General features: G+C 35.4%; 3 protein-coding genes and 1 long non-coding RNA gene across 4 annotated transcripts; 2 read left to right on the top strand and 2 right to left on the bottom strand.

The window, feature by feature from the left end:
• Positions 1-4240: 4240 nt before the first annotated feature.
• LOC103406056 (agamous-like MADS-box protein AGL80) lies at positions 4241-4711 on the bottom strand. The gene has a single exon (XM_008345076.4). It carries the CDS (start codon positions 4709-4711, stop codon positions 4241-4243), a length of 471 nt encoding a protein of 156 aa, XP_008343298.3.
• Positions 4712-12254: 7543 nt separating this feature from the next.
• LOC139197659 (uncharacterized) lies at positions 12255-13093 on the top strand. Its single transcript, XM_070825603.1, has 3 exons — positions 12255-12350; positions 12462-12542; positions 12650-13093. Exons 1-3 carry the CDS (start codon positions 12255-12257, stop codon positions 13091-13093), a joined length of 621 nt encoding a protein of 206 aa, XP_070681704.1.
• A 447-nt stretch (positions 13094-13540) lies between these two features.
• On the bottom strand, positions 13541-14573 carry LOC103431204 (late embryogenesis abundant protein 6-like). The gene is made up of 2 exons (XM_008369340.3): positions 14435-14573; positions 13541-14068 (listed from the first exon to the last, which is right to left on the bottom strand). Exons 1-2 carry the CDS (start codon positions 14510-14512, stop codon positions 13814-13816), a joined length of 333 nt encoding a protein of 110 aa, XP_008367562.3. The 5' UTR covers positions 14513-14573; the 3' UTR covers positions 13541-13813.
• Positions 14574-15407: 834 nt separating this feature from the next.
• On the top strand, positions 15408-16967 carry LOC108172937 (uncharacterized). The gene is made up of 2 exons (XR_001789516.3): positions 15408-15856; positions 16535-16967. It is a non-coding gene; the product is annotated as an uncharacterized lncRNA (long non-coding RNA).
• Positions 16968-19226: the final 2259 nt, after the last annotated feature.

Below are 19226 nucleotides of genomic sequence, written 5' to 3'. Positions count from 1 at the left end.
GTTAAAATAGTTGTTTCACATATATGTGAGACGTTTCTTAAGGACGAGCACAGTCAGGCGAGGCTCGGGGGTTACGACTCTGCCACATACCAATGAGTGGGCTTTTGGTTTTTAGTATATATATATATGCTTTATGTTTTTCCCCTAAAAGTTGATTGAAATGATTTTATGATTTAAATGTCATGTCAAATAATGTATATCTTAGAATATGCTTTCTAGTAGTTGTGTATAATATTGTTGACGCTGCGGATGCACAGGTAAGTTCCAGGTGAGTATAGGTATTAATGATTATGAGTTGCATTATGATGGTTATACATAGATGCATATAGAGCTCATTATCCTGCACCCCAGTGTTAGTGCTCCCGCCCGTGGCCAGGGCACAGTCCTTCACGTGATGTTCACCTCCTGCACTGCATGCCCAAAAAAACCCCCTTAATGCCGTGCCTACCACAAGGAACAAAACCCCAAATTTTGTTCAAAACTTACTCTTCATTCATGCATCCAAAACACCTTTTACATGCATATCTTTTTCAACTCTTGATTTGTATTTTTCAACCATTGAAAAACAAAAGATAAACATACTTTAAATGAAGAAATAATATGTCAAACTAGTTCAAAACTCAATTTTCATTCATGCATACAAAACATCTTTTGCATACATATCTTTCTCAACTATTGACTAACATTTTTCAACTATTGAAAAACAAAAGATAAACATATTTTGAATGAAGCAATAATTATGTCATACATAATATTAATACCCATATGCATAAAATCCAAAATGACACATTATACATAAACCTTTGGCTCTGATACCACTTGAAGGGAAATCTATGAGATTAATATGGGATTTCGAAATGACTAGCATGCATATACAATTCAAAATTAATATACATAAGCAACGGAAGCATGTTATCAAATAATATCAAAGCTATAGTCATGCAAATCTCCTTCAAGGTTCATAGGTTTATATATAATGCATCTAAAACATTTAAGTTAAGAACAAAGTGAAGGAATAGATCTATACCTCTTGATCTAGATTTTAGACCAATGATGGACCACCTCCAAGCCCTTTGCTCCTTGAACTCCTTGAGCCTAGCCTCCCTCTTTGCCTCCTCCACTTTGTTGGTAAGAGTGCTCCTAGGTTCTCCTTTAGTCTCCAAAGGAAAAGACCTCTAAAGATCCACACCCACTAGTGTAGTGAGATGGATGGAGGAATAACCAAAAGAGTGAAAAAGGATTAGCTAAATCACCCTTAAGGTGGCCGGCCTTTGTGTAGTTTTAGAGAGCTATTTCTTTTGCCTCTTTGTTGTTTTAAACACACAAAAACCCTAAGGAATAAATCTCTATAAAGTTCCTTATATAGACAAAAAGAAACCTAGTCAACAACTTGACTTAATATCTCTCCCTCTCCACTTTAAATGGCCGGCCCCTTTGTGTTGGTTTGGGTTTTGGGCTTTTATTTATTTCTAGTCATCCAATGCTTGAATAAAAGCCCAATGGGCCCAATTAAACCCGAACGTTTCTTTAAGCCCAAAACGATCTTTTATCGCTTTTATGGTTTCTTTAGACTTTCTAAATTAATCACAACACTTAATTAATCCAATTAATTATTTCCATCATCCATTAATTACTCACCACAAGAGTGTATCGATGTACAATCATTTTAGGTTCTAATTAGCAAGGTAGTGAGGTGATTGACATCAATCCAATTGATTATATTTAATTCAATCACTTAGTGAATTAAAACTTCCTTTTAATTCACCTTCTTCTTTGATGACTACATTTAATCATCTAGAAGAACTCACAAGCTATGAGTGACATCTAACCATATATCATAGCTACCCAAGCTAATGTAGAAGTTGTTCGGAGAACCTATTCAGTTGGAATTACAATGTAATTCGATCCTTCTCTAAAACAATACTCTCAATCACATTACTAGGGTATGGATATATTATGTCAAACCCCTAATGTGATTATTCCTTCTTATATGATTCAATTGAGTCGCATAGGAACGCTTTCCTTTATTACGCTCGATACTTCGGCCGAAGATTCCCAAATCATATCTTAGAGTATTCTTCCTCTCTTATCGAGGATTAGAGATTCCTTGTTGCGCATTCACTTGCCTTCATGACTAAGTGGCTTAACCCCAATTATGCCGTGGACACCCGCGAATGGGGTGACTTTGACATAATCAAAGATTAAGTACTTAGCCACAAGACAACGACGATGCCTCAGGTCAAAGGACTACTTACATTATTCCAACCATTAGAGTTACTTGCTTGACATGTGAGTAGACCTCCATGCAAGTACTCTCGTTCGATTGTTTTCAGTGAACTCATTCCCTTAATGAGCACCTACATACATGTCTTAGTGTCACCACACGAATGGGATGAGACTTTCCATCCTTCCATTTGAAGCAGACACAGTATGTACCGGTCTAAGCATTGTCAGTATCCCTCCGACAATCCAATGACCAGGAACCTTTTTGGACATTATGGTTATGTGAAGAAGGTCTCTGTAGTCTAACATCATTAGATTACTTCTTCAATCAATCCATTGTCCATGGATTCACTATTTAGGACATATATCGTTTATTGAGATAGTCCTAATTAGTATCTTTGCCATTTGATGTATAAGAATCATCTATACATCCATTCATTTGTCCTGACAGGTTTCTTCCAAAGATTGACTTTTAGGGCATATTTCCAACACTGGTTTACTTAATTCATTATGTTGAGATATTTGGCATGACATACATGTGGATGTGGTTATTTCAAGTATGGTTTCGATATAGATAAGTATTCTATTTTCTGAGAAATTATACAGGTTTTACGGCGATGGGTTATTATTTTTGGAAAGAGAAGTGTTTTTTTTTTTATAAAAAAAAAACAAAAAAGCTTTATTTTTGCCCACTCACACTTTCTGTTTTACGCCCCTCCAGGTTTTTTAGGTAGGCGTGCTTGTTGGTGGCTTGCGAGGAGGCTACGGTGGTTCTGACAGACTAAAACTAATGTAGGACCATACTTTTGGTATTGTATAATTAGTATATGTCCTGCTGGACTGCAGTTAGGCTACCTATGCTTTGATTATGTGTGTTTACACTTAAATCTCGTCACTCGCACCTATTTATTCGTCTAGTGTAAATTAGTTAGCTTGGTTTTTATTTACTCACATTTTTATATCCTTATCACTTCCACAATGCGCACATGGCTACGTCACCCTGACGTGACGGCCATCATGCCTTGATTTAGGTCGGGGTGTGTCAGTTTGGCCGAGATGTGACATTGTGCGTGCACAAGTATTATGCACATGGAGTCCAAATAGCAACGGTATTTTACTTTCAAAAATGTTATTATACTATCTATTTGTATCATCTATAATAAGATAGAATCTGCATGTGTTGATGGATCCTATCTCTATTAGAGAGATGATACAAATAGAGGGTAAGTGCAGCACTACTCTTTTACATTTAGGGGTGAAGGATTTGGCTAAACAGGCAATTGACTAGGCATATATAATAATTCAGTATTGAACTAACCATCAACGGGAGTCAAACTTATGACCTCTCATAAAATGTAGTAAAATTCCACTAGACCATAAGAGTAATAAGTAGTGACCTTCACCCTTTTTTTTATACAACGATATATTTTATACTAAGAGATAGGAAATAAATAAATTTCAGTTCACAAAATTTGAACCTATAACTGAAACCGCGATACTAAATGCAACCATGAGCCTTTTTTAATCAGAGGAATTAAGAAACCCAACAACAGTGTCGACATACAAATCATTTATATAGAACACCTTAGCGGTTGTCACTTAGTACTACGGTTTAATAGTATTCCTCTTCATTGGTACCTGAGAGGTCTTAGGTTCGATTCCACCAAAGACGAATTGAACCACATTATTGCTAGGTCATTGTGAGACTTAACATACTCTTCCACTTCCTTAATGTAGATAATATTTTTTGTTTAAAAAAAAAAGAAAAAAAAAACCACCACCACTTTAGCGGTTAAGATTTAAATGCTTTGTGTTCAAGACTTTTTTTTTTTTTTTTGTGGGTAAAGATCTTCAAGACAATTTTGATATGACATTGCACTACATAATTTTCGAATTAAATTATAATGAAAATCCAAATAGAAGAGCGGTAAATTTATTTTAATATAACCTAATACCCCGTCATTTCTCCTCCCTTTTTCGTTACCCCTCCAACCTCATTAATTATTGTTGCTAATGGTCAAGCCTCTTGCATTTCTTCCTCAATTGCTTCTATATTTTTCTCAATCGACAACAACAAGCCGTTCAAATCCGTACCACTCAAATCCTGCAACCAGTCAGCTGGGAGGCTCCCGCGCATAGATTGTACCATAATTTCCTTCTCTTGGTTTTCCTTAATTTGTTTTTTCAACTGCTCCTCAGCTTTAAGTATCTGCTGCCTAAGAAAACTCTCTTGATTCAGCATATTTTTGCTTTTGTCCCTCTCCGGCATCTGCTTAAACCTTGTGACAATTCGTCGGGCTACATCTCGGCACGAACCAACATCTGGTTTGGTATCATACTGGCTATAAACGATAGCAGATACATCAATTCCACAAAGAATGCTAAGTTCCCTTACCTTCTTCATCAGCCCATTCTTCCTTTTCTTGAAGGTGACTTTTCTTGAAACATCATCTCTTATGTATGCAAGCTTAATTTTTTTTCTTGTCATGGTGAGCTAGGGATTGTTGAAGGAAGAGACAATGGATTAGATGGTTTTGAGGTTGAGGCGGCCCCTTGTAGTTCATTCCCTGAAATAAGGTATATATAGAGTTGAAATACGTAGTTATAGGGTTTCTTTAAATGTAAAGCCAGATAGATTTGGGTTGGTTGGATATGGATGACTAAGTGATGACATGTGAATTTATTATGCACATTTATGTAGGGATCTGGTGAGTATTAAGGTACATGAATTCAATTGGAATATGTGAGCTCTAATCCTCTGCAACTTTATATATAGTTGGATTTTTTTTTTTTTGGCTTGCAAAGGCTTGTTGATTAAGGGTTCGTTCTGGCAAGTGCTTTAAAATGATTGATTATACAGAAAATATTTTTGGGTTCTAAAAGCACTTGAAGTGCTTCCAGTAAGAAGCACATAAATGATTGAACTTCAAGTGTTTTTCCAGAATTAACTTGTATTTTTACTAAAATATGGTTCCAAAAGTACTTTATCTAAAATCAGTTTTAGTTGTTTAAAAGCACTTACCAAACTAACTGTAGGAATTTACATATGCAGCAAAGTTTTGAATTCAAATCCACCTACCCAGAATTGCTTGTATGAAAAAGTTAATTCAGTACTTTTCATATTAATTCATTATCAATGCTTAAATTATCGGTAGATTACATTTTACCCTCTCAGGTTTGGGGTCGATTTCAATTCCTTACAACATCTTTAAAACATTTCAATTTCATACATTTACTTATCATTTTATTTCAATTTCAAACATCCGTTAGAAAATCCATTAAGTGATGATGTGGTGTTGATGTGGCTGCCAAATTTGTGTCACGTGGCAAAAATAATAATTTTTATGCATTTAAAATATTATAATAATTTATCCTATTAAAAATATTTATTAAAAAAAAACCATCTTCTTCTTCCCCTAGCACACTCCATCCCACCCCCCCCCCACCCCACCCAAAACCCACCTGCAACCTAAAACCCACCCTCGGGCACCAGATTATGGACTTCCGGATATCCAGAAAGGGGATTCGGACCTTGATGAGGAGAAAATCAAAGATTGGATAGAGGGCAAAGTGCGGGTCCACGATGAAAAGTTATGGTTACATGTCGAGGATCCGACCCTGGGCGGAGCGCTCGATGCCCATTGAGGAAAGGCATCCCTCGACGGACTTAAGGGAGGAGAGGGGGCAGGAGCGGATGGGTTTTGGTGGAGGGCCTTTTGGGAATCGACGTTTCTAAGTAGAGGACTTTTTCGCGGAAGAGGAGGCCGAGGTCAGCGGAGGTGCTTGGGTGGGTTGGGGTGGGGGATTGCATGGGAGGTAGGGGTTGGGGGTGGGGGGGGGGTTTGCAGGTGGGGTAGGGTGTGCTCGGGGAAGAAGAAGATGTATTTTTTTTTAATTTTAATATTTGTAATAGGATAAATTATTATAATATTTTAAATGCATAAAAAATTATTATTTTTATCACGTGACACAAATTTAGCAGCCACGTCATCACTTAATGAATTTTCTAACGGATGTATGAAATTAAAATAAAATGATAAGTAAATGTATGAAATTGAAATGTTTTAAAAATGTTGTAAAGAATGAAAATCGACCATAAACCTAAAGGGATAAAATGTAATTTACCATTAAATTATTATCGTGTCACATCTCGTATTTGATGATCCATAACGCATCATGTAAGTCTCTACACGTTATCGCGTAAGCTTTACAAAATTATTCTACACCAACCACGAATTAATTTTTAATAAAATAATATTTAAACCGTTTAGCATTAAAGAGCTACTCGGAGTAGAAAATTTTACACATTCTCGAAACACCAGCTATTTAAGAACTCCCAGAAATTTTCTTAAAAAAACATGATTAGAGTTGATTTTTTTTTTATTCATTTTAATGTCTCGAAGCACTCATTTGTCACTTACTACAGTTTAGTAGTATTTATCTTCATTTATAAGTGAAAAATCTTATGTTTGATTCTCGTCAAAAATAGATTTGAATCACATTATCGTAGCCCATTATAAGACTTAACCCACTCCCTCACAGCACTACCCATTGATGTATAGATAATATCGTTTATTCAATAATAAAAAAATAGAAGCTCTCATTTTAGGAGCTTTTTTTTTTTTGTTTTTTTTTTCAAAAGTGTTCTAATGTCATTGAAAGTCCACATAAGGGGCAATCCATAAGTGCCGAGCAAGACGTGGCTGGGCGACTAAAAAATAGTGTGATAAAATGTATACACTAGTAGAAAAACATGTTTGCGCGACGGAAACTTGCGCGACGTAGTAATGCGTCGCGCAAAACTGTTTTGCGCAACGAAGGTACAACTACGTCGCGCAAAACAGTTTTGCGCCACGCATCACTTCGTCGCGCTAAGACCACTTACGCGACGTTCCATGCGTCGAGCAAGAGTTTGGCGCCAAATCAAGCTTGTTTTACCGCTTTTTTCCAACTTTGCGCGACGCAAGTTTACTACGTCGCGCAAAACAGCTTTGCGCGACGTCTAGCTTCGTCGCGCAAAGTCAACATGAAAATGTGCATTTTTGTCTTTCTTTCCAGTGTTCTAAAACACAAAAGCTCCATAGCTGCTTTCCCATCTTCCTCCCCTGCAGACCTCCATAGCCACTGATCACACTCAGGTGATTTAAAAACCTCTATGTTATTTATCCATTTTTTTATATATGATTGTATTGAATTTTTGGTTAATATTACCCAATATATTGAAAATTTTGATCTTTTTTGTTCTTATCATGCATATATGATTGAGGGTAAATACTTAGTTTGGTAAATACCCAATATATTGAAAATTTTGATCTCCTATTGATGATGGCACATGATCTTTCCTTCACCAAATTATCTTATGGTGTCTGAACAGATAAATGGTGGGATCCTAAAAATAGCTCTATTTGCCTAGCAGTAGCAAACTAGGTATGGCTATTGTTAATATAACCTAAGCTTTCATGGCAGGTAAATGGTGGGGAACCCGATCATTACTTACCCAAAAAGCTTACAAGAATTAAGATTACCATCTAAACTGGAGTTCATTAAAATAGGGAACTAAATTAAAATAGGGAAACCAGTTTAACCTTGAAAGGTGGAACTCATCATAGTTGCTGTTTGTTACTTCCTCGGGTCCTTCAGAGTACTTATCAAAACCTTTGGCTATAACAACAGCCTTTCTAATTCCCATCTCACTAGAATCTGGTGAATCTGCACTATCAAGAGGTAGGTTTTCCCGAGTGTCATTTAGTAGTCACTGGTGCCTATTGAAAAGATTGAAAATGAAAGGAAAATGCTGGGCCAGTCCCGAAAATATGCCGCTTTTCTGAGAAGCTTGTTTTCTGGCAAAACTGGTGATCACATAAAATGTACATTAGAACAACACTAGACACGAGATGCATCATGCATCAACAAATCAAAATTTGATAAACAGTCAGAAAGTAACAAATACTACTGTTAAATAATTAACATGAGGCATAAAGGAAAAACGTTACCCTACAATAAGAACCGTTGTGACTGCCAAGTTGGGTTCTAGATTAGGTTCATGAACTGTACAAACTAAGAGTTTCCCTTCATATTCTGTAGTTTGACGAAACGTATTCAAAATTGCATGTACATCACTGTTCTCGATGGTGCTCGAACTTGCAATGATGCATATAATCATACCATCCAAGTCCTACGCAACAGAGGGGAAAAAAATGGAAACAACCCAAAAATCAGAATGGTCGCAAAGAATAGAACATTGGTATAAAATTATAACCATAACAAATAAATTGCGGGTTATGTACACCCAACTGAGAACAACATAAAGTAAAAAAGGAGTGAGAAACAGCAACAAATCAATGAGAAACAGAACAAAAACATGTCTATGACACAATTGACCAATAGGAACATAATCAATTCTTGCATTTAGTGCAATGTGGTCATACCTTTACACCCTAAACCCTACAGAACAAAAACATGTCTATGACATCAATTCTTGCATGATGTATATCATGCGTCGCGCAAAGCTGTTATTGTGTACCTTTACCTGCGTGCTATGCCCTTTTTTGGTCATGTTGGAGTTTTTTGGGATTGAATTTGTAATTGATCTTTATTAATTTTATCTATGTTATTTAGCTTTAGTAATTATTGTGATTTAATTTATTTGTATGCACAAATTTTTGTACATCACGTACAAAATTGTTTTGTGTTGTACGAAATTAATACTACTTAACTTTGTACACTTTTTTGAAGAAAAGCTTAGTTTCCCGTTTGAGAACTAGTTGGATTTCGTGTATGGATGCGAAAGCATGACTGCGGTCCAATTAATTCTTGAATTGTCCCATTTTATGGACAGTTTGGGAATGCATAGTTATGTGTTGTAGTTTGCGGTTCACGGATTAGGTTTCGATAGTGGAAATTTTGGTAACATTTCCTGTTGTTCTTCGAGTACACGGTGGATATTATGTATCTACAGCGTGCACTTGAAGAACTGTAAGGAGATGCTGCCGAAATTAGCCCACGTTGAAATTTAATCCATTGGAATCGTAAATTACGACACATAACTGTGCATTCCTGAATGGGATAGGGCCCTTACCGGAGGAATAAGGTGACAATACAGTAGTTGAAGTTGTTGTAACTCTTGTACTTTTATTGGGATTGCAGACAAAATGGACAAACAGTGGATACATAATCATAATAGATGTGATGTTGAGTACTTGGATGGAATAGATAAGTTCACTGAATTTGCAATTAGACACAACCCAGATTCAACTCATATCCGATGTCCATGTAGAAGGTGTAACAACTCAATGTGGGAGACATTCGAAAATGTTCGATTTCATTTAGTAAGAAATGGGATGATGGAGACCTATACTACTTGGTATCATCATGGAGAACGATTAGATCAAGCTTCGTCTTCATACGTGACACAAGTGGAGACTATTGTATCTAATGTGGATCCTAATGAACAAGTTATGAATATTGTAAATGACGTTTATCCATACGCCTCGAGCAACACCAATCAGGAAGGGGGAGATGATGTTCATCCAACCATGGACAGTGAGGAATTTAAAAACTATGAAAAACTATTGAAAAATGCCAAGCAAGAATTATATCCGGGTTGCGAGAACTTTTTGGTGCTCTCAGCAATTGTAGAGTTGATGCATGGCAAAATCAAGTTTCGTTTGTCAAACAAGTGTTTTGATTACTTTTTGGGAGTTATCAAGAGGATGCTTCCAAAGGAGAATTGTTTACCTGAAGATCATAAAAGTGCCCAAAAAGTGTTGAAGGGTCTCGGATTGGGGTATGAAAAAATTCACGCATGTGTAAATAATTGTATATTGTTTTATAAGGAGAACAAACAGTTAGTAATTTAAGTTTTGCTTTTTAAATGGATTAATGGGTTTCCTACTTTGCTTGGTATCAAACTTCTTAACTACATAACTAGATTACCGAAAATAAGACTTGAATTTGAATCTTCGTCCATCGTACCGAAAAATGACTTAAATTTCACCTTTTTCTGTTGATTAATGTCATAACTTAGATGCTTTAGCTTTTCGTTCTGATTCTTCATATTGGCGAAGATATTGTTTCTTCTTTGTCGTCATCCTCTTTTTGTATCACCTTATTCCTTGAAATAAAATGAAGTATCAACTCTAGGACAAGTAAAAGTTGGTGCATGCTAGTGATATCTCTGGACAGTAGCTGACAATAAGTGAATCACCAGATAGTAGCAAATTGCAAATGAATAATATCAGCCATACAACAGTCACATTTATTTTGTGTATCTAATTGTTGATCCACACACATATACACAAGGTTGTTCATAAGGTTGTTGCATATAATTTGTTACTTGTTCAATTTAAATATACATTGTCCGTACTTGTTTTGAAATTAAGAATGTTGGTAACCTACTTATTACTTTGGTTGCTAATTGATTAGTTTGTAATGTTATAATTTTATGGTTCAAAAAGTGTATAGATGTCGCGTTTGATCACTCGTCGTCGGAGTGTGACCAATGCGCCTCCCACATTATCAGCATCTACTGCTCCATGCGTGAGTGCTCCATTGAATGGGGAGCCTACTCCCTTTATTGAGGATACTCCTACGGCGTCCCAGGTGCCTGTCTCATCGACGTCATCAGTGTCCGTTCACCCGCTCAGTGCACGGCGGCCTCACCGGCGCCGTCGCAAGCCGGACCCTTCTGATCACACTTCCTCAGCATCCAGAGTTGAGGATGAGGCCTCCCAGCCAGGTAGTTTTTTTCTAATTCTCGATCACTACGTTGTATTTTTTTTTTCCTTTTTAAAATTATTATTTTTATGATGCTGAAAATTTGTTGGATTGTGAAAATGTGTTGTGGGTTGTGAATTACTATTATTTTAATGTTTTAAGGTTTTGGGAAATGCTATACTATTAGGGGAAGTTATGTCGAAATTTTTGTGCAAATTTAAGCTTAGGGTTTTCACTATTTAAGTATTTTTGGCCAGCTAAAAAAAAACTAGGGGGCCTAGTCGAATGTTGAAGCCAGCACAGAGTGTACGTCTGACTGGCTCCAAGATCAAGATTGAGTATGACCCGGTACATCGTGGAGCTGCTACAGCACAGCAGCATAGCATCGTCGTTAGTAGCTGTGGTGTTGTTATTAAACAAAATTGTCCTATGCAGTGGGAGAAGTGGGTAGAAATTCCCGATAGGACGAAGGATTTGGTGCGAGACAAGTTGTCGGTTAGTATATTAATTTTTAACCTTTATAATGAAGTTGTCTATTAGTATATTAATTTTTAGCCTTTAACTACTTGGTTCTTCATAAAAATATTGTTCTTCTTGATGTTCTGTATATTCATTTTGACTTACTGGGTTACTTAGGTATGTTTCGAATCTGGTAATGAAATTCAATCATCTAACTCTTTTATCTGGTTATTTAATTCATTTTGATCTATTTCATCAATTTTTGAAATTAACTCTTCTGTTTCTTTTTCAAATTCATAAGCTAATCTTATCGATTCTTGTTTATTATAATCTTGTACTTTATGCCATGTCTGAGTTGCTTGTTCATGAATGTCATTGGGTTCATAAATTATATTTCCAATTCTTGCATTCTTTTCTTCATCTAAATAAACAAATTCGGATTCAATATCATTTTTTTAGTTTTGTTTACAAATATTAAAAACCAAAATATATTATCTTAATATTATTAAATTTCTTACTATTATTTTATTGTTTTTCATATTTGTAGGTCATTTTTGATCTTGATGATATATCCCCCGAGGTCAAGGCCTACTTAGATGAGACCTTAGCAACCCGGTACAAACATTGGAAGAACTATCTTCACACGCATTTTAAGCTATGGGATACTCCGGAGATTGCTCGCCTAAGTGGTTGCCCAAGCGAGTTGAAGTATCGGCCAGAGGATTGGGAGTGGCTCTGCAAACATTTTACGAACCCAAAATTTGTGGTATGTACATAATATTTTAATAATAATTTCTTATTGTTTTAGTTATTTTTTAAGCTTTTTTTATTAATTTATTTCAAATAGTCGCACTAACATGTATATTGTGTGTTTAACAGAAGAAATCTGTTGCTGGCAAGATAGCTCGGGAGTCAAAGACAGTTCTTCACCATTCCGGTTCGAAGCCCTTTTCGTATAGGCTTGAGGCACGACGTTAGGTAAAAGTATATTAATTTAGAAATTTTATACAATTTATTTATTATTATTGATTAATAAAATTTTCTTAATGTTTTTTTTTCTTCAGGAGGGTTCTAAATTCCCAGAGATCGACATGTTCGAGGACGTTTACGTTCGACCTGGAGATGCGAACACTGAGCATCTTCATGTAAGTAAATGTAATTGTTATTATTCTTATATGTATGCATGAATCGTTCAAATATTATTTATATATATGTTTTTTCTTTATTATTATAGGCTCTTATGGTGGAAAAGCGCACTGCTGTTATCCAAGAAGCAACATCGCAGCTTCCCCCTGAGACCCCGATTGAGGACGTCCCGGTACCCGAGGAGGCAGGTTTTCAGATCCTGACTGATGTCTTGGATCAGAACCTTGGTCGTCGTCACGGCAAGGTTGTTCGGGGTATGGGGAAAGCACGAGTTCGTGAGATTGGTGCCTCTTCTTCCAGATCTAACACTGCAGAGGTCGATTCATTGAAGGAGCAAGTGACAACCCTACAGGGTCAGCTTCAGGTCCAGGGCGAGCAGATGAGGGAGCAGATAAGGGCCCAGGGCGAGCAGCAGCAAGCTTATGCTGGCCAATTTAGAGACCTTGTACGAGCCATACAGACGACTGGCCTCCAAATCTCGCTACCAATAGTACCTGATCTTGCTACACCTTCGACTTTCGAGCCACTTCACCCTACTGATACCCAATAGCCATTTCACCAAGAAGATTACTTGTAGTTTTTTTTCTTTTTCATTCGGACATATACAATACATTTCCATATATATATATATATATATATATATATATATATTATAATGGAATATTTTTCTTTGGTGCATTAATTATGTTTAGAATTTTAATTACAATATTATTAAAAAAGTTAAGAAAATAATATTTTTGACCATTTCTTCAAAAAAAAAAATGACGAAAATCCACTTTGCGCGACGTATGCTGCGTCGCGCAAAACGACTTTGCGCGACGTAGGTTGCGTTGCGCAAAGTAGTTTTGCGCGACGAAGGGTTACATGCGTCGCGCAACCAAGGTGAGTTGGGCAACCAAGGTGAGTTGGGCAAAGTTTTGCGCGACGTTTTTTGACTTTGCACGACGAAGGACCTACGTCGCGCAAAGTGTTTTTTTTACTAGTATAAGAACAAAGATTATAAATAACATCAAATTTAATATTACTAATTTTATATTACACAACATAGCAATTTTGCCTAAAACCGAAGGAAAACTGTATCGAATCAAACCTATAAGAAATTGTTTAACATAGAAAATTACATGGAAATGCATGAACAATACAAAGCACATGCATACATATATATATATATATGTATATATATGTATGTATGTATGTATGTATGTATGTCTATATATGAATAAAGAGTACAAATTCATAGGTGCATGTTCAGAGAAAGATAAATAAAAAATTAGGGCATGCGTTTATAAGCTGGATGACCTCCCGCACCGGCCAGTTCAGAAGGAGAAGCTCCATGTCCATGTGTAGTGTTCGTACCATCAGCCGCACGCTTAGCCTTAATTTCATGTTCATGTGCTGCCTTGTCTCCAGCTCTGGCAATCTCCCCAGCCTTGGCCACATGCAGTGACATTGCTGCTTCAGCTTCTTTAGCCAATCGCACCTCATGAGCTACGTCTGCTCTCGCCCTTGCTATTTCCTTCTCAGCCTAGTAATATAGAATTTGAATCCAGCAATATAAAAATGAGTGTTAGGTTGAAATCTGATTATAGTCGTTTGATTACGTACACAAAACGTACAGTAAAACACTCTAGGCACATTTACGCACGTTCATAGGTACATTGATGTACCGATGAATGAATGTACATGTCACTTCGTACTTGTGTGTATTTTTATAATGATAATATTGTACAATGAAAATGACCAAATAGAAAATCTAACACCTGCATATATTCTTTGTGGAGTCGAGACTTATATGATTAAGTCGCTCTATATTTCTTATGGAATTGATCGACAATAATCTGCAAACATATCAATGCATTACTATTTGTATAAAGTGTTGTAATATAAGTACCCTCTCTTCGGCCCTGGCCTCCTCCTTGACCTTTTTCATGGCGCCTATTTCATTTATCTTGTCCTTCACTGCCTGCATTTTTCCTTCTCCTTTTATCAACACCTTACAAAATTAACCAAATGAACTGCACTATAATGCTCCCAATAATCGACAATGAAAAATGTAACATATATATAGGGTTCGTACGACCCAGAAAGAGCACGTACGGTCTGCGGACGTATAGGTGACACGTGTCAAACATGCAGACGTTTAGGACAAACTTGTGGGCGATGTTGATGAGGAGTCAATCACTCTAAATTCCCATCCCACAATGCCAATTCAAGATCCGAGTTTTAAGTTGAAGGCATAATTTGAGAATAAGGTTGGGTTTGATCTTAATTAAGCTAATTTTTCCTCTTGACGAGTGTAAATTTCTATGTATTGTACTACTACTATTTGATGAGTGTCAATTCCGTGTGTACGGGAACGGAAAGGAATCCTCTCCGGATCCCTTCCACCAAATCTACACTATCATCTAATATGGGCTCTTAAAATTTGATTCAACGGCTAAAGTTATTATAACTTTTAAAGAGCTCCCTGTTTGTAACCGTTGGATCAAATTTCAAGGGCTTGAATTGATTGATTAAGTGGATTTGGTAGAAGGGATCCGAAGATTATTCATTTCCTACGGGAACAACGACTGTAGCATAATAATGTATTGACATGTAAAAAAAAAAAAATTTTACAATAACAATGCAGGTGGTGATAATCTCATTCACAATTTGCACGTGTATCTTCATTTTTTTTATAAAAATACTAATGAAAATAACTTCAAATCTTTATATTTTAATAAAAAATCATCAATTAACTTTTATTTAATAGTTAGGACAAAACATAAATTTAAATCAACCCAATAAAATTGCCCAAATTTGTTTTTTATTGAGCTTCCAATTTTACCCCTAACGTCAAATCGTGGCCCGTTTATTTGGTCCGTTTAATTCACATGGAGAGAGTGAAAAGGTCTACAAACCTCAGAGTAATTTCTGTAATTTTCTCATTTCATCAGCCATCATCAGATCCTCTTCTCCGTCAAACTCTGAAATTGGCAATGGAAATCCTAATGGATGTCATACGCAAGTGCAGATCTCGGTTCCGAAAGAAGCTACGATGTCATACGACCCAGACGACACGCTTGCCGAATCTACCTTCCGTCGAAGAAATCTAGCGAGTTGGATCATCGCCACCGTACCTGAGGTGCAAGCAGTGCAAACATCGCAAAGTACATCCTTCACCATCTGTATTTGTCCGTCCTCTTGGATCATCACCGGTGTACTTCACGGTCCCATGCCATCTAAATATCATTTATATAGCACCGTGACGGAGCCAGTATCGACTGTCGGGCCGACGGAAGTCGATTCTCAGAGGACATTAGTGTTGGAGAAGGTTTACCCTATCAAATTCTGATTCTTTTTTTTTGTTCCTAATTTTCTGGTTGTGAAATATTTTGTTTCTGGGTATTTGAAGTTTTTGGTTTTTAAATTAATTTGCAAAATTAGGGTTTCAAGTGTGATATGATGAGGAAGTTCTTAGTCTGTGTTTCTGATTTAACCGTGACCAACAACCCTTAACCATCTCTGATCACTCTTCCAATTTTATCAATTTCAAAATTTTGTCTAAAATATTTTTAATTTTAATTCTGTTCAAATTTTGTTGTTGATTACGTGCCTGTAATGGGCAATATACGGTATTCCAATTCAAAACATGGCTAGATAACTTTCGAGAGAAATTATGACAGCAATTAGTTTCTAGTTGTTGTTTAATTTTTGTTTTTGGGTTTAATCTTTATTTTTTTACAATTTAATTTTGCAAATTAAAATTTGTGTTGCTGGGTTTTACAAAAGCAATGTGTGCATGCGCAGATGTGTATATTTGGGAGATGTATGCATCTTTCATTGCATATAAAAGTATCCATGGTTGTAATCATGTGTGCTTCTATGTTAAGGGATGATATGAAATCGTAGGATATTTAATTGACAATTTGACATACTGTACGATACAATTTAATTAACATTTTGCTTTTCATGCATCAAGTATGATCTAAGTCATGTCTCTCGCGTCTAGTGTTTTGTTTGTAAGATGAGAAGGATAAGAAAATTCAAGAATTTACTGCAGAGCTTTGGAACGAGAAACGGCTGTGCACAACATATCAAGAACAGCTTCGGAACAAGAAATTTTCTCTTCAAAGAGACCTGTTTCTGAAACGGTACCTCGTGATTGTGGCTTCTTGAGATGTATGTGACCGTACCGACACATCTTTCTTAACAGATGCATATAACATATATACAGAATCTATAGTGCATGATGGGTATTTGAAAATCTGCATTAGCTTTCTATTGTTTAAAAGGACAAAACGGAATTAGATATCCACTCATGTCACACTGATACTGGCCCTTAATTTAATAGATTATACAAGGTTAGTATCGGCCCAGATTGATGTAATTTGTCATTGGACTATCAAATCCCAGATGAATTGGTATGAATGTTGATTACAATAGTCTGAATGTCTATGACAATGAATATGCATGCTGTACTTTTCAACTAACTTGGACGATAAGGAATTATGGTCTCAAATATATATGTAGAACCATGGTTTCTTAGCCATTATGGCTTTTGAAAAATTGTTTCTTATTGGAAGTTGGAGAAATCCCTTGATCTCAGTGGATTGGTTTCTATAACTACTGCATAACTGTCATGTGCAACGATGCTAAGGTTGTAATCTAGTTTGAGAATTGAGATCAGTGAAGGCATATTCTTAAGGGTAAGGCCTTCAAATACATGTATTTGCTTTATTATATTTGCAATTAGTACTATTCCTTCCATGGGAAAATGGTAAAGTATTTGATATTAGAGATTCCATATTTATCATCTGCAAACTTTGTGAAAGTAGAAAGGTAAGTTCTGATAAGCATGAGTTGCTTTCTAGTAAAAGGCCTAAGAAATGAGGATGGACTAAGAGAACGTATCTTCATAGTTTTCCAATTTTTAAGTATGAAGAATGGTATTGATAGTATTGAAAGCACAATATGAGGGAATTGTGGGGCGTGGCATAGTCATCTTTTGGGGTTGATATATATACTTAAGAAACAAGAAAAAAGTAAAAAGAAAAAAAAAAAAAAAAAAAAAAAAAAAAAAAGTAATTTGTTTTCAGAATAGTTTAGTACCCGTGCTTAGTTTTAGAAGTATTGCCTAATTTTTTTTTGTTTGGTTTCACAAATAATGTCTATTTATTGGTCCAATTTCATAAATGGTGTTTACTTATTGTTCAGTTTCATAAATAGTAGCTAGTTCTTGGTCCAGTTTCATGAATAATGTTTTGTTCTTGGTTCAGTTTCATAAATAGTGTTTCTTTCTTGGTCTAATTTCATAAATAGTTTCCATCTATTGGTTTACTTTTAAAAATAGTGTCTCATTCTTGATTGGATTTCATAAATAATGTTTACTTATTGGTCTTGTTTTATAAATAGTGTCTCCTTATTGGTCCAGTTTCATAAATAGTGTCTAAATCTTGTTCCACTTCCATAAATAGTGGCCTAGTTCTTGATTCAGTTTCTTAAATAGTGTCTAGTTGTTGGTCCATTTTCATAAATAGTGGTGTTGTTCTTGGTCCAGTTTTCATAAATAGTGCCTAATTTTTTGTCCAATTTCATAAATAGTGTATAACAATTGATACAATTTCATAAACAATGTCTCTTTCTTGGTCTAGTTTCATAAATAATGTTTCTTTCTTGGTCTAGTTTCCTAAATAGTTTCCACATATTGGTTTAGTTTTAGAAATAGTGTCTCATTCTTGATTTGGCTTCATAAATATTGTCTAATTATAGGTCTAGTTTAAATAGTGTCTCTTTATTTTAAGGAGGATTAGAATGACGTACTCTGATAAAAATAATATATGATCAATAATGGTACTGTTTGACAATTTGACAACATAACCATCTAGACATCCTATTAGTATACATATATCCCGAATTTATCCTTTTAAATATGACTAAAATAATAAAGACTTGTAACTCAATTGGTTAAAAGATAAAAATGTAAAAGTAAAATTATATGACGTTGGAGAATGTACAATGTGTAGGGTAAGAGTAGGATTCACAGTTTTCATTGAGAATGATAGTAGTGTTAATGAAAAGGACACAATATATATATAAAAAGACCTGATGCACAGAACCTGTACGTACATCACAAACATTGTTTATGAAATTGAATGCTATTTACGAAACTGAACGGTATTATACTATTTGTTGATCCAGTTTTATAAATAGTGCCTAGTTCTTAGTTCAGTTTCATATATATTGCTTAGTTCTTGATCATGTATTATAAATAGTGTCTAGTTATTAGGTCTAGTTTCATAAATAGTGTATAGTAATTGGTACGTTTCATAAATAGTGTCTTTTTTAGGTCCGGTTTCATAAATAGTAACTAGTTATTGGTCCAATTTTAGTCCAATTTCGTAAGTGTTTCATAAGCATTTTCCACCTATTGGTTTAGTTTTAGAAATAATGCCTAATTCTTGGTTTCGTTTCATAAATAGTGTTTACTTATTGATTCAGTTTCATAAACAGTATCTACTTATTGGCCAAGTTTTATAAATAGTGTTTAATTCTTGGTTCACTTTCATAAGGTTTGAAACTTATACCTTGTTTGGTCCTGTAAAAGCACTTATTGCGCCAAAAACGATGACCAACACTATTTCTAAAACTAAACGAAAATAACCCACACTATTTTAAGAATTAGAGCAAAATAATTAACACTA

This window comes from Malus domestica, chromosome 07 (assembly GCF_042453785.1).
Source record: "Malus domestica chromosome 07, GDT2T_hap1".
Classification (NCBI taxonomy): Eukaryota; Viridiplantae; Streptophyta; class Magnoliopsida; order Rosales; family Rosaceae; genus Malus; species Malus domestica.
This window is presented reverse-complemented; position numbering and strand designations above follow the sequence as displayed.